The sequence below is a fragment of the Somniosus microcephalus genome, chromosome 9 (assembly GCF_052327205.1).
Source record: "Somniosus microcephalus isolate GS21.2 chromosome 9, FLI_Smic_1.0, whole genome shotgun sequence".
In the NCBI taxonomy this organism is placed as follows: Eukaryota; Metazoa; Chordata; class Chondrichthyes; order Squaliformes; family Somniosidae; genus Somniosus; species Somniosus microcephalus.
Genome location: NC_140995.1, coordinates 52435236 through 52459947, shown reverse-complemented (window position 1 = coordinate 52459947; position 24712 = coordinate 52435236). Strand labels below are relative to the sequence as shown.

Here is a 24712-nt window from a genome sequence, read left to right as displayed (position 1 = left end):
TGTTCTCTGTCACCTTGTGTACCTTTCTGTACTTTCCCTGCGGTGACGTTTTGTTGCTGGTCTTCTCTCCTGACCGGCATACTTTAGCTATGTGACCAAGCCTGCCACATTTTCTGCATTCCTTATTTTTGAACCAGCACTGGTTCTGATCGTGCGTTGTCTTTCCACAACGATAACATTTTACTGTACCCAAGACCATTTGATTTGTGCTGAGTTCCGGTGACCGTAGCTGCATTGCCGCCGTGCCTCTCGCTGCGGCTTCGTGCGATGCTGCCATAGCGACAGCTTTATCAAGCGTCAGCTCATTCTCCTCAAGCAGTCGCTTTTGTGTCTCTTCTTTTAACAATCCACACACAAATTTATCTCTTAGTGCATCTGTTAGTCCTGTTCCAAACTGACAGTACTTTGCTAGCTTACGCAATTCAATTAAAAATTCAGCATTGCTTTCATCTTTCAGCTGCTTTCTGCTGTAAAATTTAAATCATTCCGCTAGCATCAGCGGCATGGGGCTTAAATGATTTTTCAGGACGGTAACAATATCCGCGAAAGTCTTATCCGCCGGTTTCTCTGGTGATAGAAGGTGTTTCAATTGCCCGTATGTCTTCGCACCCATTAAGTTTAATAAGTAGATCGGTTCGTGTAGATCGCCACTAAAATAAGAGAGTTTGACTTCGACGAACTATTAACAAGTTGTTTATTTACAGGAGCAGACTAATTACATCAGGTAAGATGGCAGGTAAGATGGCTGACTGTAGGAGCACCGTGGTATAGGTCTTGTCCCAGCAGGGATGCCACGAAGACTGAGTGCGCAGTCCTGTGGGGAGCGTGATGACGTCATCACGCTCTGCTGTGTGTTCCCGCGCTTTGGACGTCACGTGATCGTGTCGCCGCGTTTGCCCGCGCTTGTGGCGTCGCGTGACCGCGTCGTTGCGTCAGCGCGTCTCCCGGTACGGAGGCTGGCCATTGAGGCCGAGGTCGCGAGGCCAGGCTGTGCCGGTGCTTGCCGCGGGAGCGGGAGATCGCGTCGCTCCCGTCGGCTGGCCGATGCGGCCGAAGTTGCGGTAGGCCGGGCTGTGCCGGCGGCCGTCTTGTTAGACCGAGTCGGGCCGGCGGCCGGCGCGCATGTGTCACGTGATGCATGACGTCAGCGCGTTAGGTCGCCTCTTAAAGGGGCAACGGCCCAACAGGTAAGTTAAAGGGGCAACAGCCCCAACAGGTAAGTTATACATACATAAGTAAGTTAAGTACATACAGTTAGGTAAGTTAAAGGGAATTATGTGTCTCAATGTAAGGGACAACCAGTGGTACCGCCACAGTTAGTGCTTTATCCTCATCTGATATCTTATTTGCTTTACAATAAACTTCTATGCGTTCTACATACGTGGCCCAACCTTCAACATCGGCATCGAAATCGTTGATGTTACCATGCTTAGGCATCCTTGCAATCTTCTTGAGAAACAAAAAAAAATTTTCTTTTTTTTTCTTTTATTTTAAAATGGCGGTTTCCCGCGCTTGTCTTCTTCCCCCGCCTACGAAAATGGCGGCTTCCCGCGTTTGCCTTTCTCCCCGCTGGCTGTAATGGCGATTGCCGTATTGCTGCCGTTCGCGCCTCCCCAGCGGTTCTCAATTCGTGCCTCCCAGCCCCTCTTGCAGTCCGGTCCTTTCCACCAGCTGTGGCTGAGTTCTCCGCGGTTTTTTTAAATTTTCTCCCGCGCCTTACGCTGTCCCAGTCGCTGCGCCTCGCGGCCTCGGTAGCTGCCCGGCCTTTTTCACCGGTCGCGGTCGAGCTCTCTCTCGACGCTGTTGCGTCTCCCAGCCCGCTTGCAGCCCGGTCTTTTACACCGGCTGCGTTTGCATTCACCGCGGCTCCCGTGCCTTACGCTGCCCCAGTCTCAGCGCCTCTGGCCCCGACTTCTGTCCGGCTCTTTTCCCCGGCCGTGGTCGAGTTCTCCGCCCTTATATCCTCCGTTTTCCCTCCCCTACTCCACAGCCAACGTGGCCGACTTGCTGCTCGTCGCTGATCGGCTTACCCACCACCGTGGTAGAAGGGATGATCACTGCCTGTCGCTGATGGAAGGCTTCGTGTCAGGATTCTTCCTTTGCTCTTCAGACCCGAGTCTTTTCTCAGCAGGATGATGAGGGCGGATGCCTCTTCTCGACGCCCGTTAAACTGCCTTGGATGTATCTCTGCCGCAGGGTAAGATCGTACTCGTCGCCACTGTTAAGTCTGTGTGTTCCAGTTATGGTTAATATGAATCACTGCACACAGACCACAAGAATAACTTTAACAGGTCTTTACTAGTCGAAGGTCAGGGCTGAACTACTCAGCAAATTACTTCACAGCACTTATATACCGGTGTGGTCACCACCGGTATTACCGTATACAGCAGCCAGAGAAAGTAGTACATCTCTTAAGGTGGAACAGGTTTAAGTTCTCTTAAGGTGGAACAAGTTACATACACCACAAATGGTATGTCATGTGTGTCTCTGTAAATAAAGGTTTGTAAACAACTATCCTTTACCACCTGGCTCTCTGACTTTAACACCGAGGACGTGGATGCAGTGGTCAAGATCAGTGAATTCATCTTCAAATGCCATATCCTTACAACTGAACCACAAGCCTCAGACACTTCTCAATTCACCACACCCCCTCCACTCACCTACCAACAATCTCTATCAATCACGACTCATACCTTACATTCATAGCTTCTCCTCACCCTCACACACTTAGCACTGCTGCACGCCTCACACCCACATCTCACACCTTGTGCACACTGCCAGCTATTCATCCATGACAGTCACATAACCCAAACACATTGCACCACATTCACTGACACACTTCCCTCTCTCTTGCAGGACAAGGTGGCTCATAACCGCAGGCAGCAGGGGCTACCAGCAGGGAGACAGGCGTGCCTGCATGACTTTACCCTAATGGAGGAGACGGTGCTGGAGTTCATTGGAGCGGCCATCGCTGCGCCCATAGCCAGCGGCTGGGCTAAATTAATTGGAGATGACGGTGTCCTCATACCTAATCCTCCTTCTCAAATCCCACTTGCCCCTTGACGTAATAAAGACTCACTACGCACTTGGTTGTACATAAAGCAAGGCTTTAATCGACTTGTAACAAAACATCGAGGTCTAGTTAGTAGCCACTAGCTTCCTGTTTCCAGATTGTCTCTGGTCAAGGTGGGCCCACGCCCTAGTATTTATACTCCTCGGGCGGCGCCCTCAGCTGGCCGTTCAGTAGTACTTCCTTGTATAAGTTTTGATTTATGACACCCCTCATCTCACAACATCTTCTGATTTACAAGCTGCAGATGGTGTAACCATGCACCTCTTGCTTTCCCCCTCTGCCCTCACCACAACCTTACCCTTGTGCCTTTCTCATTTCAGATAGCCAAGAACTCCAAGCAGGCCAGGCAGTGGTGGAGGAGCAGAAACTTCAAGAGGAAGAAGGCAGTGATGCTGAAGACAGCACCGTCACTCGATTTCACACTCGCAACCACCAGCTCAGATACTGACACTGCGCGTACTTTAAAGAATAGGTTAGAGGCGGGATCTGCACTTGGTGAGTCACAGGGCATGAGTGGCCTGCAGCCAGGGCAGGGCGAAAGGCTGGCGCAGGTGTCAGCTCGCCGGAGGGCAAGGTCGCACACAAGTTCTGCTGCACAGGACTCAGATGAGGACATCGATGGGGCAGCCTACTGAAGAATGCTGATGGGTGTGCACAATGGGATGCTTGGCTGCCTACCAAAAAGCCTGCATGTAATGTCAAGGAGCATGGAGGAGTCCAGCACTAACCTTACACAGGGCTTGGTGCCCATCCTTTCCAGCGTGGAAGTGGTGGACAGCTCCATTAGCGCACTTGTGGACCCAATGCAGCGTCTGATGGCCGAAGTCTCAGCTTCCATTGCAGCACAAGCAGAAGCCACGCAACATCTAGGTGCTACAGTGGAAGCTCAGACTGAAGTCATGCAAGCTCAGTTTGTTGCCACGCAAGCACAGATTACTTCCATCATGGCTGCGGTTATCAATGTTGAAAGGGGCTTGCAGGGTGTCACAGCAGTCCAGCAATCTATCCTCCAACAGATTACTAGGTTTGCTGAGGCACCGCCCCAGGGGAGTGGCAGCAGCTCCTTGGCGCACGAACCTGCTGTCCTCTCTCAGGATGACAGCATTCGTCCTCCCACCCCTGCCATTCCACCAGTGCCCTTGCTGTTGCCTGTCAGTGACCTCCCTTTTGCAACAGTCCACGGCGAACTGGGAGATGTTGGAACTATCACCCGCTCCAGCCTGGAAGGAGCCCTATGCATAAAAGTTGATGGCCACGTTCACCTTGACAGCCACTGGCAATGCTGTCCTTGCCCGGCTCTTGGGCTGCAGTTCTACCTGCATCAGGTGGCAGATTTCAGTGAGCAACTCCTTAGTGAAGTGGAGACATTGCATACACTGTTCCTCGCTAAGGTTGAGCTAGGAGAATTGCTCCCTGAAGACCCTGGGTAGATATGGCCTCCTGCTGATAGCCCTTCTCTCCCTCCTCCCTCTTTGAGCAGCTTGTCTTCCTCTGTGTCGCCTGTGCTCATTCTCCCTGCCATGCTGCAGCCCAAGTGGGATACAAACTACTGCACCCACGTCTGGGAGCAACTGGTCTGAGCAGAAGCCTTGAAGTAACCTGTCACACCACTCGCTGGAGACTTCAGCAATTGTAAATAAGATACCTGATACGCTTATCAATTACTTCATAAAAGGTGATGAGTCGAAGAAGAGATGATGAGTCGAAAGAAGAGATGAATAAGGCTTTTATTAGCTAAGAAGAGACCATGCTTCTTCGTGAGTGACTGAACAAGTCTGAACGAAACCCACACAGTGGTGGGTGGAGTCAGCTGAGGCATGCCTCCATACACAGCGCCACCCAGAGGTGGCAATATACAATACAGTGGTTTACCACATTCACCCCTTGTTTAATGTGAAGTCCGGCGGGGTGAAGGGTACTACAAGTTAAGTCTATCAGGAGGCCTTGTCTGACGTCCTGATCGTCGTGGTGGCGGCGGTGGTGTTACAGCATCCGACGTCGGGTCTGGTGTCTGGGTGGTTGGCGAAGATTCCTGGGGCTTTGGCATGCCGTCTGCAAGGGTTGGGTTGGGAGGGGTGGTGGGGGATAACAGTGGTAAGGGGGATAACGGTGGTAAGGGGGATAACGGTGGTAATTCAGGGGTACCCGAGGGTGCGAGATCTCGTATGGAGACCGTGTCCTCCCGCCCGTCTGGGTATGTCACCCAGGCATACTGGGGGTTGGCGTGTAGGAGGTGCACCCGCTCGACCAGGGGGTCCGTTTTATGCGTCCTCACGTGCCTCCGCAGTAGGACGGGCCCAGGAGAAGTCAACCATGCCGGTAGCGAGGTTCCCGATGTAGACTTCCGGGGGAAAACGAACATTTTCTCATGAGGGGTCGCATTAGTGGCAGTACAAAGCAGTGACCGAATGGAGTGGAGCGCTGCAGGGAGGACCTCCTGCCAGCGGGAGGTCGGAAGGCCCTTAGATTTTAGTGCTAAGAGGACTGCCTTCCAAACCGTCGCGTTCTCCCTTTCCACCTGGCCGTTCCCCCGGGGGTTGTAACTGGTGGTCCTGCTCGTGGCGATACCTCTTGTTAGCAGGTACTGCCGAAGTTCGTCGCTCATGAACGATGAGCCCCTGTCGCTATGTATATAGCTGGGGAACCCGAACAGAGCGAAGATGTCATTCAGACACTTGATGACCGTGGTACTGGTCATGTCTGGGCAAGGGATGGCAAAGGGGAAACGGGAGTACTCATCAACTATGTTGAGGAAGTACACATTGCGGTCAGCGGAGGGGAGGGGCCCTTTAAAATCGACGCTCAGGCGTTCGAAGGGGCGGGTGGCCTTGATCAGGCTTGCTCTGTCCGGCCTATAGAAGTGCGGTTTGCACTCGGCGCAGATTTGGCAGCTCTTGGTCATGGTCCTGACCTCCTCGATGGAGTAGGGCAGGTTACGGGATTTGATAAAATGGAAAAACCTGGTGACCCCCGGGTGGCAGAGGTCATTGTGGAGGGACTGCAGCCTATCACTCTGCGCGTTGGCGCATGTACCACGTGATAGGGCATCTGGGGGCTCATTGAGTTTCCCTGGTCGATACAAGATATCATAATTGTAGGTGGAGAGTTCGATTCTCCACCTCAAGATCTTGTCGTTCTTGATTTTACCCCTCTGCTTATTATTAAACATAAAAGCTACTGAACGCTGGTCAGTGAGCAGGGTAAATCGTTTCCCGGCCAGGTAATGCCTCCAGTGACGCACCGCTTCTACAATAGCCTGGGCCTCCTTTTCGACGGAGGAGTGTCTCGTCTCGGGGCCCTGGAGGGTCCTTGAGAAAAAGGCCACGGGTCTGCCCGCCTGGTTAAGGGTCGCGGCTAGGGCGAAGTCGGAGGCATCGCTCTCCACTTGGAAGGGGATGGACTCATCCACCGCGTGCATTGCGGCCTTCGCGATATCGTTCTTGATAAGAGTGAAGGCTGCACACGCCTCTGGTGTCAGGGGGAAGGAGGTGGCTTTGATGAGGGGCCTGGCTTTGTCTGCATAGAGGGGCACCCACTGGGCGTAGTAGGAGAAAAACCCCAGGCATCTCTTCAGTGCTTTTTGGCAGTGGGGAAGGGGTAGCTCCATTAGGGGGCGCATTCTGTCGGGGTCGGGCCCGATGACTCCGTTCTCCACCACGCAGCCGAGGATGGCCAGGCGCTTGGTGTGAAACATACATTTTTCCTTATTGTACGTTAGGTTCAGCCGTTGGGCCGTACGGAGGAAATTTGCTAGATTAACGTCGTGGTCCTGCTGGTCGTGGCCGCAGATGGTGACGTTATCCAAATAGGGGAAGGTTGCCCGCAGCGCGTTCTGGTCAACCATTCGGTCCATCTCCCTTTGGAAGACCGAAACCCCGTTGGTGACGCCGAAGGGGACCCTAAGGAAGTGGTAGAGGCGGCCGTTTGCCTCGAAGGCAGTATACTGGCGGTCCTCATGGCGGATGGGCAGCTGGTGGTACGCTGACTTAAGGTCGATGGTGGAGAATACTTTGTATTGCGCAATCTGATTGACCATATCAGATATGCGAGGGAGGGGGTACGCGTCCAGCTGGGTGTACCGGTTTATGGTTTGGCTGTAGTCGATTACCATGCGGCGTTTTGCAGTGGTTTTAACGACTACAACCTGGGCTCGCCAGGGGCTAGTGCTACCTTCGATAATGCCCTCCTTCAAGAGCCGCTCCACCTCAGAGCTGATAAAAGCTCTGTCCCCGGCACTGTACCGCCTGCTTTTGGTAGCGATGGGTTTACAGTCGCGGGTGAGGTTAGCGAACAGGGGAGGGGGGGGGACTTTTAATGTGGAAAGGCTGCAGGTGGTTTGCAGCGGGCGATTTAAAAGTTGTTGGTTGCAGACTGTGAGTGGGGGGAGGGGTCCACCGTATGCTAGTGTGACACTCTTAAGGTGGCACTGAAAATCCAACCCTAGCAGGACGGCAGCGCAAAGACGGGGCAGGACTAGCAGTTTAAATTTTTGATATTCAGTGCCCCCTACTGACAGGGTCACCACACAGTAGCCGCTGATGTCCATTGACTGGGACTTGGACGCCATAGAAATGCGATGGTGCGTTGGCAGAATCGTGAGGGAGTGGCTACGTACCGTGTCGGGGTGGACGAAACTCTCTGTGCTCCCGCTGTCGATCAGGCAACTGGTGGCGCGGCCGTTTACCGCGATATCCATCATGGAGCTGGATAGATGGTGAGGGTGGCCTTGATCCAGCGTCACGGAGGCCAGTATGTGGCTTAGTGAGTCACTATAGTCATCCGCCGAGACGGTGGTCGGTTCCGGTGACGAAATGGCGGTGGAGTGCGTTGGATACGATGGCGGCGGATGCCATGCGGCCGGGGGTACACAAAATGGCGGATAAGATGGCTGCTCCCACGGCCCGCACGCTGCGCTGCTGGCTGGCTTCCCCTTGCAGGCGTTAGCGTAATGGCCTTTCTTCCCGCAGCCCGAGCAGGTAGCTGTCTTAGCTGGGCAGTGCGCTCTGGGATGTTTTAACTGGCCACAGAAATAGCATTTTTGGGCCTGGTTACTGGGCATCGAAGCAGTTCTTACCGGAGGCTGCTGTCTCGGTTGGGTCGCTGCAGCGGTTGGTGCCGGGGGCGGCGGTCCCGTGTCCCACGGTTTCGATTGCCATGTCTCGGCGCCGTTACGGGGGTATGCCTCGAGGTTTCGGTGGGCCTCCTCTAACGAGAGCGCAAGGGCAATGGCCGTCTTCAGGTCGGGTTCCTTGCTTTCTAGCAGTCTCTGCCGGGTGTGGTCTGACTGGAGGCCCCTGACGAAGGCATCACAGGCGAGTCCCTGCGCGTGCTCCACAGCCGTTACCGCTTTACAATCGCAGTCTCTGCAGAGTGCCAGTAGCGCCCGTGCAAATGCCCCTACCGATTCTCCCGGTTGCTGCCTGCGGGATCCCAAGAGGTGTCGGGCGTAAATTGTGTTCACTGGGCGCGTATATTGCCCTTTTAGTAGCTCGAGGGCCGCCACGTACGTATTAGAGTCCCGGATTAGCATATATACTTGATGGCTCACCTGGGCGGTCAAAATTTTCAGTTTGTGATCCTCCTCTGTAACCTGTGAGATTGCGAGGAAGGATTCAAAGCAGCTCAGCCAGTGTTCAAACTTGGCTGATGCACCCACATCTTGAGGGTCGAGGTCCAGGCGTGGTGGTCTGAGGGCTCTCAGCAATGTCTGCTGTATCCGTTGCTGTTGTTGCTCCTCAGGTGTCGCCATTTAACTTTTAGCTAATAAAATTGATACGCTTATCAATTACTTCATAAAAGGTGATGAGTCGAAGAAGAGATGATGAGTCGAAAGAAGAGATGAATAAGGCTTTTATTAGCTAAGAAGAGACCATGCTTCTTCGTGAGTGACTGAACAAGTCTGAACGAAACCCACACAGTGGTGGGTGGAGTCAGCTGAGGCATGCCTCCATACACAGCGCCACCCAGAGGTGGCAATATACAATACAGTGGTTTACCACAACACCAAACCAAGAAAGACCTCTATAAATTCACCAACAGCCAGTAGAAATCCATCAGCAGCTAAACTGAAAGCAGGTGATGATTCCTTTAAATAGCACTGGTGGGAGGTCCTTCCTGCTGCTGAACGCATGTTGAGCTGTGTGAGGTTAAGAGAGGGTGTTAGCTCCAGGATTGAGGTCAAAAATGGCAGCATTGGCGTCAAATCAGCAATGCACGCAGATTGACATCACGATCTGCGTACTCTGCGTAGTTCTGGTGCACGCTCTCAGCGCCTGTGCTAACGACCTACCCAAAATGGCGTCCCACGCGGCCCACATCAGAAGTGTGCGCGTGCTCCATGTTGCCATTTTGGACCCAAATCGGCACCCATAGCGTCGAAAAACCAGGCGCTATGGAGCCGAATTTAGCGGCTTACGTTCCTTCCAAAATCACTTTAAAATGAGGATGACACTTCTCCATCATTGTAACTAACATAAGGCAACAACAGTATTTGAAAGAGTAAAGTTAAACTTACCTTTAACCCAAGTTTACCAGGAATGCCGTCTTTTCCAGGTGGACCCTGCCAAAGGTATAAGACAGGAATTAGTGTAAATTAGGCACTACATCAAGGTTAGGCATTTCATGTATGGGTTGTATAAACAGAGCATTGTCAACTAAGAAATAATCAATAAAGTGGAAAATCAATACCCCACCTTCACTTCATATCCACTCCTGCACTGAATGGAGGTCAGACTGAGACTTCTCCAGGCCAGCAGCTCACCCTTCACATTTCTGAGTGGATGGGCATGTGAGACATAAGGTATAGACCACAGCAACAAGAGCAGGTCAGAGGCTGGGTATTCTGCGGCGAGTGTCTCACCTCCTGACTCCCCAAAGCCTTTCCACCATCTACAAGGCATAAGTCAGGAGTGTGATGGAATACTCTCCACTTGCCTGGATGCGTACAGCTCCAACAACACTCAAGAAGCTTGACACCATCCAGACAAAGCAACCCGCTTGATTGACACCCCATCCACCACCTTGAACATTCACTCCCTCCACCACCGGCGCACTGTGGCTGCAGTGTGTACCATATACAAGATGAACCGAAGCAACTCGCAAAGACTTCTTCGACAGCACCTCCCAAACCCACGACCACCTGGAAGGACAAGGGCAGCAGGTGCATGGGAACACCACCACCTGCAAGTCACACACCATCCTGAGTGGAAATGTATCGCCAATCCTTCATCGTCGCTGGGTCAAAATCCTGGAACTCCCTCCCTAACAGCAGTGTGGGAGTACCTTCACCACACTGACTGCAGCGGTTCAAGAAGGCAGCTCACCACCACCTTCTCAAGGGCAATTAGGAATGGGTAATAAATGCTGGCCTTGCCAGTGACGCCCACATCGCAGAAACGAATAAAAAAACAGACCTCCAAATAGACAAGCACATTGAAATATATTGTAACAATTATGTGATATTGAATGAAGGGATATGTCAGACTCTCTCTCTCTTTCCACTCACATCCTTACTGTGAGTTTTTGTTTGGTGGCGAGTGCCCGCTCACAGCGGGGTACTTCACCTGCTGGTAGTGCACATCAGAAATTTGCGGGCACGCTAGTAGTTTTCCGTTAGGTGTTGGATTGGGCAAGGCTCTCTGCCACCAGTGCACAGTCGGAAAGTAATCCTTGGTGAGGCTTGTAGCACTGGGAAATGGAACCCTTACCATTTCATTCACTCAGGGCCCTAATGAAGGACCTCCAGGTCAAATATAGCGTAGGAACATAGGAACAGGAGGAGGACATTCAGCCCCTCGATTGTGTTGTGCCGTTCAATTAGATCGTGGTTTATCTGTATCTTAACTCCATCCATCCCCCTTGGTTCCGTAATCCTGAATACCCTTGCCTAACAAAAATCTATCAATCTCGGTTTTGAAATTTTCAATTGACCTCCAGCCTCAACAGCTTTTTGAGGGAGAGAGTTCCAGATTTCCACTCCCCGTTGTGTGAAGGAATGTTTCCTGACATCACCGCTGAATGGCCTAGCTCTAATAGAGCAAATTGGCATAGGGTAAATAAAATTAGAGAGATGAATGCGTGGCTCAAAGACTGGTGTGGGAGAAATGGGTTTCAAATCCTGGGGCACTGGCTCCAGAACTGGGTAAAGTGGGATCTGTATCGTTGGGACGGTCTTCACCTGAACCGTGCTGGGACCAGTGTTCTGGTGAGTCGTATAACTAGGGTGGTAGAGAGGGCTTTAAACTAAATATCAGAGGCATGGGATCAAATTTGGGAAGATGTGATAATTCAAAGATTAGAAAAAGGCAATAGAGAAAGGTATTAATATGGGAAATGATAAACAGACCGTGACAGGAAGGGATAGAGAGTACAAATCTAAGAGTAAATCAACAGATAAGGCTAGAGGTTACAAAAATAATAAAAGGACAAAACTAAAGGCTCTGCATCTGAATGCACATAGCATTCGAAACAAAACAGATGAACTGATAGCGCAAATAGAAATAAATAAATATGATCTGATAGCCATTACAGAAACATGGCTGCAGGATGATATAGATTGGGACCTGAATATTGAAGGGTACATGACATTTAGGAAGGACAGGAAGGTGGGAAAAGGTGGAGGGGTGGCTTTGTTAATTAATGATGGTATTAGTACAATAGAGAGGGATGACCTAAGTTCAGGAAACCAGGATGTAGAAGCGGTTTGGGTAGAGATGAGAAATAATAAAGGCAAGAAGTCACTTGTGGGAGTGGTGTACAGGCCCCCTAACAGTAACCACATGGTAGGATGGAGTATAAAGGAAGAAATCATGGGAGCTTGTCAGAAGGGTACAGCAATAATCATGGGGGATTTTAATCTGCATATAGACTGGAAAAATCAGATGGGCAAAGGTATCATAGATGAGGAGTTCATGGAATGTTTTCGGGATAGTTTCTTACAACAGCATGCTCTGGAGCCAACCAGAGAGCAGGCTATATTAGACCTGGTATTGTGCTACGAGATAGGATTAATTAATGACCTCATAGTGAAGGCGCCCCTAGGTAGCAGCGATCATAATATGATTGAATTTTACATTCAGTTTGAGAGTGAGAAGAGTGGGTCCAAGACTAGTATTTTAAACTTAAATAAGGGCAATTATGAAGGCATGAAAGCAGAACTAGCTAAAGTGAACTGGCAAATTAGGTTAAGGGATAGGTCAATAGAGTTGCAGTGGCAGACATTTAAGGGGATATTTCAAAATACACAGAATATATACATTCCAACAAGAAAGGAAAATTCCAAGGGGAGGACCCACTATCCGTGGTTAACTAAAAAAGTTAAAGATAGTATTAAACTTAAAGAAAAAGCATATAATTGCATAAAGATGAGTGGCAGGTCAGAAGATTGGACAGAATATAAAAAACAGCAAAGAATGACTAAAAGATTAATAAGGAGAGAAAAATTAGAGTACGAGAGAAAGCTAGCTAGAAATATAAAAACAGATAGTAAGAGTTTCTATAGATATTTAAAAAAGAAGAGTTAACAAAGTGAGCGTCGGTCCTATAAAAAGTGAGGCTGATGAATTAATAATGGAAAATAAGGAGATGGCAGTTGAATTGAACAGGTATCTTGCAGCGGTCTTCACTATAGAGGATACAAGTAACATCCCAGAAATAGCTGTAACTCAGGAAATGAAAGGGAGGGAGAAACTCAAGAAAATTATAATCACCAGGGAAGTGGTACTGAGCAAATTGTTGGAGCTGCGGGCTGACAAGTCCCCGGGTCCTGATGGACTTCATCCTAGGGTCTTAAAAGAAGTGGCTAGTGAGATAGTTGATGCGTTGGTTTTAATTTTCCAAAATTCCCTAGATTCGGGGAAGGTTCCATTAGATTGGAAAATAGCGAATGTAACTCCTTTATTCAAAAAGGGAGCAAGACAGAAAGCAGGAAACTACAGGCCAGCTAGCTTAACATCTGTCATAGGGAAGATGTTAGAAGTTATTATTAAAGATGTTATAGCAGGGCATTTAGAAAAGTTCAAAGTAATCAGGCAGAGTCAACATGGTTTTGTGCAAGGGAAATCATGTTTAACCAATTTATTGGAGTTCTTTGAGGAAGTAACATGTGCGGTGGATAAAGGGGAACCGGTGGATGTACTGAACTTAGATTTCCAGAAGGCATTTGATAAGGTGCCACATCAAAGGTTATTGCGGAAAATAAAAGCTCATGGTGTAGGGGGTAACATATTGGCATGGATAGAAGATTGGCTAGCTAACAGGAAACAGAGAGTAGGCATAAATGGGTAATTTTCTGATTGGCAAGATGTAACGAGTGGTGTGCCACAGGGATCAGTGCTGGGACCTCAATTTTTTACAATTTATATAAATGACTTGGATGAAGGGACCGAAGGTATGGCTGCTAAATTTGCTGATGACACAAAGATAGGTAGGAAAGTAAATTGTGGAGAGGACATAAGGAGGCTACAAAGGGATAGAGATAAGTTAAGTGAGTGGGCAAAGATCTGGCAAATGGAGTATAATGTGGGAAAATGTGAAGTTGTCCATTTTGGCAGGAAGAATAAAAAAGAAGCATATTATCTAAATGGTGAGAGATTGCAGAGCTCTGAGATGCGGAAGGATCTGGGTGTCCTAGTGCATGAATCACAAAAGGTTACTATGCAGGTACAGCAAGTAATTAGGAAAGCTAATAGAATGTTATCATTTATTGCGAGGGTAATTGAATACAAAAGTAGGGAGGTGATGCTTCTGTTATACAGGGCATTGGTGAGACCACATCTGGAGCACTGTGTACAGTATTGGTCTCCTTATTTAAGAAAGGATGTCAATGCATTGGAAGCAGTTCAGAGAAGGTTTACTAGACTAATAGCTGGAATGAGCGGGTTGTCTTATGAGGAAAGGTTGGACAGGCTAGGCTTGTATCCGCTGGAGTTTAGAAGAATAAGAGGTGACTTGATTGAAACATATAAGATCCTGAGGGGTCTGGACAGGGTGGATGTGGAGAGGATGTTTCCTCTTGTGGAAGAATCTAGAATTGGGGTCACTGTTTAAAAATAAGGGGTCGCCCATTTAAGACAGGGATGAGGAGACATTTTTTCTCACAGAGGGTCGTGAGTCTTTGGAACTCTCTTCCTCAGAGGGCGGTGGAAGTGGAGTCTTTGAATATTTTTAAGGCAGAGGTAGATAAATTCTTGGTAAGCAAGGGGGTGAAAAGTTATCGGGGGTAGGCGGGAATGTGGAGTAATCAGATCAGCCATGATCTTATTGAATGGCGGAGCAGGCTCGAGGGGCTGAGTGGCCTACTCCTGCTCCTAATTCATATGTTCATATGTAAAGCTTCATCCATTGGTCCCAGCAGTGTGCCTTGGCCCTAACCCTAAACAGCACCTCTTTACTGTGCCAGTTGACATTTCCACTTCGCACATTAGCCATTCCGTGGCTCGGCTGAGTGAGTTTTCTATTTAAATGCAAAATTAAGGGCAGCTTTTGTGTTGTGAGTACAAGTTCACTGTGAACTGGGTTGAAACACCCTAAGCCTTTTTGCTAACTGGACGCTTACAGCCGACATACTTTCACCTGAACAGCCAAATGGCTGATTGTGGCGGGCAGCCTTGCTCACTGCGACTCAACATCGCAAATTCGGGCCTGTGCGGGATTTTCTGAGCATTTAAATTAATGGTCAGGAAGTCACGGGCCGACTGAACCAGAAGTTCTGGTATGTGTTGCTGATGGAGAAGGCTCCTTGCTGGCAGCGTGAACTCATAACATTACCCATCCCCTGAGAACACTTGTGAAGCGCCTGAGACACTGATTATGTCACAAATAACCTAGATTAATAAATGAATTAATAAATCTCAATCTTCCCTTCCACCTACAAGCTACAGGCTTTTTAACTCAAGCTTAATGTCAGTTCATTGCTATTTCCTGATTCATCACAAATTTTTGAAGCTGGCAGGACGAGTTGATAAAGCTGTTCAAAAAGCATACGGGATCCTAGGCTTTATAAATAAAGGCAGAGAGTACAAATGCAAGGAGCTTATGCTAAACCTTTATAAATCTTGGTTGGCCACAGCTGGAATACTGTGTTCAATTCTGGGCACCACACTTTAGGGAGGATGTCAAGGACTTAGAGAGGATGCAGAGGAGATTTACGAGAATGGTACTGGGGATGAGGAACTTCAGTTATGTGGAGAGATGCTGGGATTGTTCTGTTTAGAAGCAGAGAAGTTAAGGGGAGATTTAATAGAGTTGTTCAAAATTATGAAGGATTTTGATAGAGTAGACAGGGAGAAGCTGGTTCCACTGGCAGAAGGGTCAATAACCAGAGTTCACAGATTTAAAATAATTTGCAAAAAAGCCAGAGAGGAGATGAGGAAATGTTGTTTTACTCAGCAAGTTATTGTGATGTGGAATGCACTGCCTGAAAGGGTAGTGGAAGCAGATTCAATAGTAACTTTCAAAAGGGAATTGGATCTCTACTTAAAAAGGAAAGGTTGGCAGGGCTATGGGGAAAGAGCAGGGGAGTGGGACTAATTGGATAGCTCTTTCAGAGAGGTGGCACAGACACAATGGACCGAATTACCTGCTTCTGTGCTGTTTGATTCTATGATCTGGAATCTGAACCTCAGCAGTGTCCTGCACTATGGGCATTGACCCACCAGTTCAATTTCACAGTCATAAAAAAAACACTGATAGAAACAGAAGCAATGAGTTTTAACTTTACTTGTTCTGCTTTTAGCCTTGAAAATACATCACAAATACAGTATTAGGACTGATTAACTATCAGTTTGAATCATGTTACTTATTTACTGATCGTTATTAACTTTACAGATTTTCTTAATGGATTTAAAATTGCATATAAACTGCATATTTATCATATACAGATATTTTTTGGGTAGTGTCAATTAGATCAGTAAATTGTATTAAACGCTAAATACTATAAACAATGCAGAGAAATTGATCACACAACACAATTTATACCAGTAAGAAAATGATTACATCAGTGTTTTCTAGGTATCGCACATATAACCGAACCCTGCGAAAAACAGAACACGATTTAATTTTTAAAGAATACGAATCAATATCCCATGGCGAAGAGTCAAGACCAAGTGCAGTACTCAGGTCAAACAGGGTTAGATGGTGGGGGATAATTGGACCCAATTCTCAAAAGAGAATTGAATATATACTTGAAAAGGAAAAAAAATTGCAGAGCTATGGGGAAAGAGTGGGGGAGTGGAACTAATTGGATAGCTCTTTCAAAGAGCTGGCACAGGTACAATGGGCTGAATGGCCTCCTTCTGTGCTGTAAAATTCTATGAAGTTGGGGAGGGGGAACGGGGACCAAGGGTTAGAAAGATGGGGAGGAGTGGGGGGGGGGAAAGAGAGAGGCATGAGGGGGGGGACATGAGGGACAGTGTGGAGTAGTGAGGTTTCCTCTAAGCTGAGCACTGGTGGCGTTACATTTAACTGCGGTTCTTCTCCAGGCCCTGGGTTTTCATCTAAGTGAGGGGAGGGGGTTTCCAGTGATATTTTTACCTGAAGCAAGGGAGGGGGAGGAGGTAGAGAAATGAGTTGCCTTTATCTATAAGGGTTGTGCATTTTCATCTTAAATGGGGGTAGGGTTACAGTGAATTGCCCCAAGCGCATAGGGGGCAGGGAGGTGCCCTACTCTTTTTGAGGCCTGGAATTTCACCTCATTGTGAGGGAACAGGTTGCAGAGAACTGGCCTATCTTCATGAAGCGCTTAATTTTCATCTCAGTCGGAGGTGTGGGGAAAGGCTCTGCCCTGTCCTCTCTGAATACTAGTTAGTTTCAGTGAGGGAGGGTAGTTGCAGTGCACTCGCCTACCCGCTCCGGGTCCTGAGTTTCCATTTTGGTTGTGGGGGCTTGGGGGTGTGGAAGGTCAGAGCTGAGACTTTCCATCTCAGTTGTGAGTCGGAGTTAGGCAGCTGCCTAAGTGAGTTCCTTTCCTCTGTAGATTTGTTTTCTTTGTTCTTCGGAGCAGGGAGTGGGTCGGCCGAAGTCACTGATGCTGTGCTGGTACGTCAGACCGTGTTTGGGCTCGCAAACATTTCCTCGCCTCTCACAAGACTCTGCCACTTGAATTGACAAAGGGGGCTCTGACCTGTTTGGAAAATTGCTGGGGCAAAATACACCAGAGGTTCTGTTTCTCCGGTTAAGTGTCCACCGAATGGGTGGAGCCGGAACAAAACAATGCCGGTGGGGGTGGGGGAATAGTTCAGACCATGTACAGGCCGGAGAGATTCACATCCATTCTGCTGGGACTCCAGCTAGAGAGTCAATGAGGTTAAAAAACTGCCAGGGTCACATGTCTCTCTTGGGAGGACTCTACCACCTAGAAGGACAAGGGCAGCAGGCACATGGGAACACCACCACATCCAAGTTCCCCTCCAAGTCACACACCACCCTGACTTGGAAATATATCGCCGTTCCTTCATTGTTGCTGGGTCAAAATCCTGGAACTCCCTCCCTAACAGCACTGTGGGAGTATCTTCACCACACGGACTGCAGCAGCTCACGAATGCGGCTCATCACCACCTTCTCAAGGGCAATTAGGGCTGGGCAATAAATGCTGGCCTTGCCAGCGAGGCCCACATTCCAGGAATGAATTTTTAAAAAGGTGGGAGAGGGTTTGGGGTCAATTTACATTACTGGGAGGTGACATATAGGGAGGGATTTTCATTGGCCCGTGGAGTCGGGATTGGAGGCGTGTGGGGGGTTAAAATCCCGAAATCAGGGGTCCCAACCCCATCCCGCACCCAAACCCGTCTCCATGCCAGTTTCAAAGGAGGCGGGTACCTGCCCCGCACTGGGACCCGCCTACCCGAGGCGGGAAGGGATTAGTGCCAATTAATTGCCTGTTAACAGGTAGTTAACAGGCTGTTTTTAGCCTAATCCCTATTTTTAAGGTTGAAGTGTGGGATTCCTGACGGCTCCAAACCACGCCAAGTTAGAGGAGGCGGGCTGTCAGGCTGAAGGACTTGGAGGGGTCGAGATGTCGGTATTCAGGTGAGTGATGGGTGCATGAGTGCAAAGGTAAGTGTGTTTGGTGTGTCTAAAGTGATTAAAGAAGTTTAAATGACCTTTTCTTACCTTTTCAGCCTTCCTTCCTTCAGGTCTCGGGAGTCCATCATCTCACTGGCACAGAAAGCAGAATGGCTGCGAACTGTCAAAAGTGACAGCCTTCAGCTTACTGTGCAGGAGAGATTTCTAACTGAGTCCGTGGAGAAGGACTTAGATTAGAAGTAAGACTGTCAGTGTTTGATAGCTTCAAACAGCTTTCAAACACTGATATTTCATTTGTCAAAACCTCTTTACAGATGAAATTTCAGTCTGTGACATCACCTGTTGCCGGGTGGCTCTTAATTGGCCTGCTGAGCCCGCTGGGCGGGCTCAACAAGGTCAATCAAGTTAAAATCGCGTGGATTGGCCGCATCTCAATGGAGGCGGGACTACAACCCCGAAAGTTGTAGTCCCGCCTCCAACCTGACTCCTGAATGAAAATCCTGACGATAATCTTTGTACGTGCCAGATTTGAGGGGGGTAAAGACAGAATTTGGGTTGGCTATATGGGTTGGGAATGTTCCATCTAATCTCGCGTGTACTGGAGAGGCACAAGGGGATTTCTATTTCCCATTTGTCCTGTGGCTCTTGCAGAGCTGCCAAGTGGTCAGTGTGATGGAGTGCAGCAAGATTCTAAAACGATGGGGCTAATTTTAACCTAACTCTGCCTTGTTTGGAAAATTGCTGGGGCAAAATACACCAGAGGTTCTGTTTCTGAATCCCACGGGATCAGGTGGAACTTCGGTTTTACACTCTGTCCAATATTACTTACTATTCATTGACTTCAATGAGAGTAAAATTGGGCGGGGGTGAAACCAGTGTTGCACCCGATCAGGTAAGTTTCGCGGTTAAAATTTCCCCAATGACTCGCACTTTCAACTGTTGCAAGAACGGGGCTATACCCTTTGGGAAGGTGATTCCAGCTGCTTAATCCTTCTGAATGCGTTGTGGGGCATGGGGGTCTGAAGAATTTTGGGTGCACTGCGACTGATAGCCCTTTGGTTAAGTGTAGTGCAGGACTCGGTTAGATAAATTTGAAAACAATTGCAAAGAAGATCATTACCAAACTCCAGAAATCTCAATTGCGCTGATATCAGGCGACTTCAAACCGTGCTGTGCCTAAAAGTTTGGCATAAATCTACGCCAGGGCGTTACTGATGGGAAAGCTGGAAACTCACGTGAGCTGGTCTTTAGTCTGGGGCGGGGCTATGTAAATGAGCAGCAGAGGGTTTTGGCAGCCATATCTTGGTGCCAGCGAGCGAGGAAATTTGCACCTACTGATGTTTCAGCGTAAAACTGCTGTAAATTGGTTACGCGGGAATTTCCTTGGAAAAAAATGCGCAACACCACTCTTATGGCATAGTTATGCCAAAAAGTTCCAGGAAATTCTGGGCCAATGGGTTTTCACACTGATGAAGCCCAACATGGGAGTTTCAATGTACCTTGAGATGGAGTGTTTCAATTCACTCAGCAGTTTCAACATACAATAGATATATCTTACACCAATATCTATAGCTTAATCATTACATTAAGAAAATATTGAAATAAGGAATGAGTTGGCTGTGGGAAGGAGTTCTTGTATTACACAATCTCCATTTTATCGCTCTGACCTTCAAGCGCCAGATTAAACATTCAGCCCCATTTCATTATCAATTTAGACCACAGCTAACAGTGGGAAATAAGTCAGCACCAAGAGTCCTCCTAGAACCTCCGAAGGATTCATTACAGATCTGAATTTTTAATCAAGTACGTGAAGAACCTACGAATGAATATTATAATGAGCAAGGTGAGTGCAAGAGTCTACCTCACTACCGCACATGCTAGGTTTCAGCGGCGAGTCAAGAGTGAAGGCAGCTGGGGCCTTTTTGGTTGCAACTTATAGCGGTTAACATCTGATGGTCCAAGGTTTTCCATCATACCTTGCTACAGTATCTCCACTGTCATTGAATTTACAGGATGAAAATTCTTCCGACTGCTCTCTCTCTGTAGGCTTCAGGCCGTGAATATCTCTGTGTTTTTAGTTACTCTCATCTACTTTGTCTTGTCAGTGGAGTCAAGTTGCCTGGGTTATGGTTGATTCCAATGCACAGGCTGTTGCTGTGAACCATACGTGGAAGCTGAGTGAGGGCCACTGGCTGGTGCCATGTGTCAGCTTTGTGGAGAGAAGTGCTACGACAGCTCTGAGTGCCCCAAATGCCTCTGACATACATATTGCTTAATATTTAATATGAGAATTAATCAAAGAAATGTAAACAGTGTGACAGGAAAATACTAACCGGAGGCCCTGGGATCCCAGACTTCCCATTGAATCCTGTTTCACCAGGCAAACCCTGAAGAAGGAAAAGGATTTGGATACAGTTATTGCTATGCCACTTAAAGTAACTTTTCAACATTAACCTTCATCAACCAGTTTATCAAATACTGCAGAACATCTCAAGCATATTAGATTATCATCCGAAATAGATTGTAACCTTAGAGCAGAGAAGGTTAAGGGGAGATTTGATAGAGTGTTCAAAATCATGAAGGGTTTTGATGGAGTGAATAAGGAGAAACTGTTTCCAGTGACAGACAGGTCAGTAACCAGAGGACACAGATTTAAGGCAATTGGCAAAAGAGCCAGAGGCGACATGAGGAGAATTTTTTTTGCTCAGCAAGTTATGTTCTGGAATGCACTGTCTGAAAAGGTGGTGGAAACAGATTCAATAGTAACTTTCAAAAGGGAATTGGCTAAATAGTTGAAGGAGACAAATTTGCAGGGCTACGGGGAAAGAGCAGGGGAGTGGGACCTGCTGGATAGCTCTTTCAAAGAGCTGGCACAGACATGATGGGCCAAACGGCCTCCTTCTGTGCTGTAAGATTCTACGATTCTATGAAAACACATTGCATAAACTCTCTTGTTCTGATTTTCCATGGGGCTTCTCCCCATCTCCTACCATAACTTTTGCGGGATATCAGCAGAACCCTGGAGAAATGGCTATTGTTTCTCAGGGCTGAGGTTCCACCAATCACCCACTTAAAGTACGGTAGGAGATTGAGACAACCCATGAGCAAATTCAGGGCCCATAAGACCATATTCAGAATATTGTAGAGTTTTGCAGACACCATCTTCAAAAAAACATTGAAAAGTTCAGTGAAAAGTGGCAATGATTGTGGGATGTGGGGCTCTAAGTTCTGAAGAGAGACTCAGAGAATTGAAATTACTTTCATCAGAGCAAAGAAGACCGAGTAGAGACATGATTCAGGTCTATCGTGGGATTTGAAGTCACGTACTCTAGATTATTAGTCCAGGCCTCTAATCCATTGTCTTTGGGGTTCCAGACCCCTTCCCCGTCGTCAGCCTCCTGGGGAATCACGTTGACCTGGAACTCCCTACCTAAGAGCATTGTGGGAGCACCTTCATCATTTAAAGAAGGAAGCCCACCATTACCTTCTCAAGGGCAACGAGGGATGTGCAATAAATTCTGGCTTTGCCAGCGATGCCCAGATCCCAAGAATGAATTAAAAAATATTAAACCTAAAGGTAGACATTGAGGAAATTCCTACACAGTCATGGCCTGGGGAACTGATGTTACTTCCTGCCATGGCTGTTGAGTTTTTGCTAGCTGCTCATTATCACACTCTGCATCTACCTTAGCCTCCTTCTGTGACTGGTTGCTGCTAATCTTCCACAAATGTGCATATGCCTCTTTCCGCAGCTATGTTGTGAAGATACCAGACACCACAACCATTCTGCTGACCCTTTCTGCAATATATTGTAAAGCACCCTAGTGTAATCCAAACATTAGAATTGTTGTTTGAGCATATCAATTATCTACTCAGTGAGGTTCTTGCCTCTCAAAGGTGCTCCATCATAGGCAGTTTGATAGATGGTATTGGTGCTGTGTAGCATTTTAAGGTGGGTAATCCATATTTCCAATGAGCCAGTCGTTGAAGTTGGAAATCACTCACCCTGGAATAAGCATGTCTCTTAAAGATGTCAGCCGCGGCTCAGTGAGTCGCACTCCACCTCTGGGTCAGAAGGTTGTGGGTTCATGTCCCACTCCATGAGACTTGAGCACATAATCCAGAATGACACTCCCAGTGTAGTACAGAGGGAGCGTTGCACAGTCAGAGGTGCGGCCTTTTGGTTAAACCGCAGCTCCGTCTGTCCTCAGGTGAATCCCATGGCACTATTCGAAAAAGAGCAGGGCAGTTCTTCCCAGTGTCCTGGCCAATATTTATCCCTCAACCAACCTCACTAAAACAGATGATCTCATCATTATCACATCGCTGTTTGTGGGATCTTGCTGTGCGGAAATTGCCTGCCACGTTTCCTACATTACAAAAGTGACTACACTTCAAAAGTATGCCATTGGCTGTAAAGCGCTTTGGGACATCCTGAGGTTGTGAAAGGTGCTATATAAATGTAAGTTCTTTCTTTCTTAAGATAGGAGTTTCGTCCTAGAAATCAAATATTCCTTTGCATGATTTGACTGTGGACATTAACTGTTTGGGCAATCATTGAGTGTTATTCTTTCTGAGGAACACTATGAGAGGTTGAATGAGTCTGGACTTTTCATTACAGACTTTTGATACTTGTTTTAAAGAAGACTAAAACAATGGGCTTGAAACCCTCAATTTCTTGGTAAAAGAACACCAAAAAGTCAGCTTGACCAAACTTATGATGCATGATGATGGCCTTTGCTATTTTTCCAGGATGTATGCAGAGAGAGAGGTGTCAGCAAGACTGAAGGAAGTCTTCATAAGCTATAAAACCTGAGTAACTGATAAGAAGAAATAATGCTGGCAGTTGTAGAGATAAGAAAGCAAGGCAATAAAACTGATAAGAGATTCTTTGGTGCTTAAATTGACCCATATAATGTATGCTGATCAAAACAGCAGATTTGAAAGTAGATCTCGTTCTACAATGGTTTAGAGGAGAACCACAGGTGAAGTCCAGACAAGACGGTGTAGGAGAGGAAGCTTCTTTTTCTCCCAAGGCAAAGAACTTGATCAATTCTTTGTCCCAAATTGTACTCGCTAAAATAAGGTTGTATGAAAAGTTACTGCTTTCTTTCTGGCACAAACTGTTGCGCTGTATGTCAAATAAAATTCTTTAAAGTTAGAAAGCAACTAGTGTCTTGCTGAACAGCTTTTGAGTGATCACAGTCGATGGCAGGAATGCCACATCTTTTGAAATCTCTATCAGCGTCTCTGGCTGAGAATCCATGATGACGTTGATCTGAATGTATTCATCAGCCTGTCAAAAGAGGACCTCTGTGATGTTGTTATTGCAGTGATAAACCACAACTGGCTAATCCTGGTCAAGTCTCCTTCAGTGTCAGCTGTGGCCCAGTGGGTAGCACTCTCGCCTCTGAGTCAGAAAGTTTTGGGTAAAAGTCCCACTCCCGAGTATAAAACTCTAGGCTGACGCTCCAGTGCAGCACTGAGGGCGTGCTGCACTGTCAGGTGGTCGTGAAAGGCGCTACATAAATGTAAGTCTTTTTTTTTCTTCAGTTGCCTGAAGGAACCGAGGGCAATAGAGTTGAGTGGTCTAATGTTGCTCCTTTGGTTGCAGGCCTGGCTTTCTTGGCAAGGCCCAGCCTCCTCATACATTGCACCTTAGTGAGATCAAGTTGACTCTGTTACCAGTGGTGCAAAGTCTGCCTGGTGCAGTACTGCATCTTGTTGGCCTTCCTCCTATGTCCTTGGAGTTCTCTTGATCTCCTTTGCCTGTCCTCTTTCTCTTTCTCTTTCTCGTCCAACATGCACAAACTGACACAGTTGAGCTGCTCCTTACAATGACACCTATTCTGCTCCGTGCTGGACATCTTTCCAGTGTTTAATGACAGCTTGGGGGGGGGGGGGGAGGGGGTGGTATTATTAAGGCAACGTGGGCTGTGAGGTACACATAAGTTAATTTGCATGCTTGACTATATCTGGTGCTTAACAAATCATTAAAAACACAGATTAACTTTGCCCCCTACAAGTAAGAAATGGAAACTGGAACAGTGGTTCACTCTCTGTCTGGCTGTAATGGGACCATAAACTCACTGTCCAAGGCTATTTGAAGGGTGATCTGGCCCCTAAATTTTATTTAATACTGAATAAGAAGCCAAATGCAATTTCCAAAAAAATTGAATAAGAACAACAACTTGCATTTTTATAGCACCTTTAGTGCAGTAAAATGTCCCAAGGCACTTCACAGGAGTGCAAGCAGACAAACATCAACACCGAGCCACATAAGGAGATATCTCTTTTTTTCCCATTTATTTATTTTTTCTCTCTCTCACATGGCAGCTGTCTTTCATTCTGCCAGTGCCATTTACACTTCATCTAGAGCCATCCTTTGTTTCTTAACTTGTCCCATTACCATCTCCTTTTGCCTCGCACCATCATCCCTTTTGTCTCTTAATCTCTCCTGTCTTCCATCCTATCACAGACCGTCTCTTTTGTTCTTTCCTCCCCTCCCCTCCCCTCTTTCCCTGCTCCTGCACTTGCTTAAAAACCTATTCCATCTCCAGCTTTTTCCAGTTCTGATGAAGGGTCATCGACCTGAAACGTTAACTCTGTTTCTCTCTC

General features: G+C 47.5%; 1 protein-coding gene across 1 annotated transcript in view; it reads right to left on the bottom strand.

The window, feature by feature from the left end:
- Window positions 1-21386, bottom strand: part of LOC147112378 (uncharacterized) — a 244816-nt gene extending 223430 nt beyond the window's left edge. The window contains exons 1-4 of the mRNA XM_085998167.1: window positions 21353-21386; window positions 21174-21256; window positions 20428-20481; window positions 9588-9632 (exon numbers count right to left, since the gene is read on the bottom strand). Coding sequence (XP_085854293.1) covers window positions 9588-9632; window positions 20428-20481; window positions 21174-21256; window positions 21353-21386 — 216 coding nt within the window. The remainder of the gene's footprint in view (window positions 1-9587; window positions 9633-20427; window positions 20482-21173; window positions 21257-21352) is intronic.
- Window positions 21387-24712: the final 3326 nt, after the last annotated feature.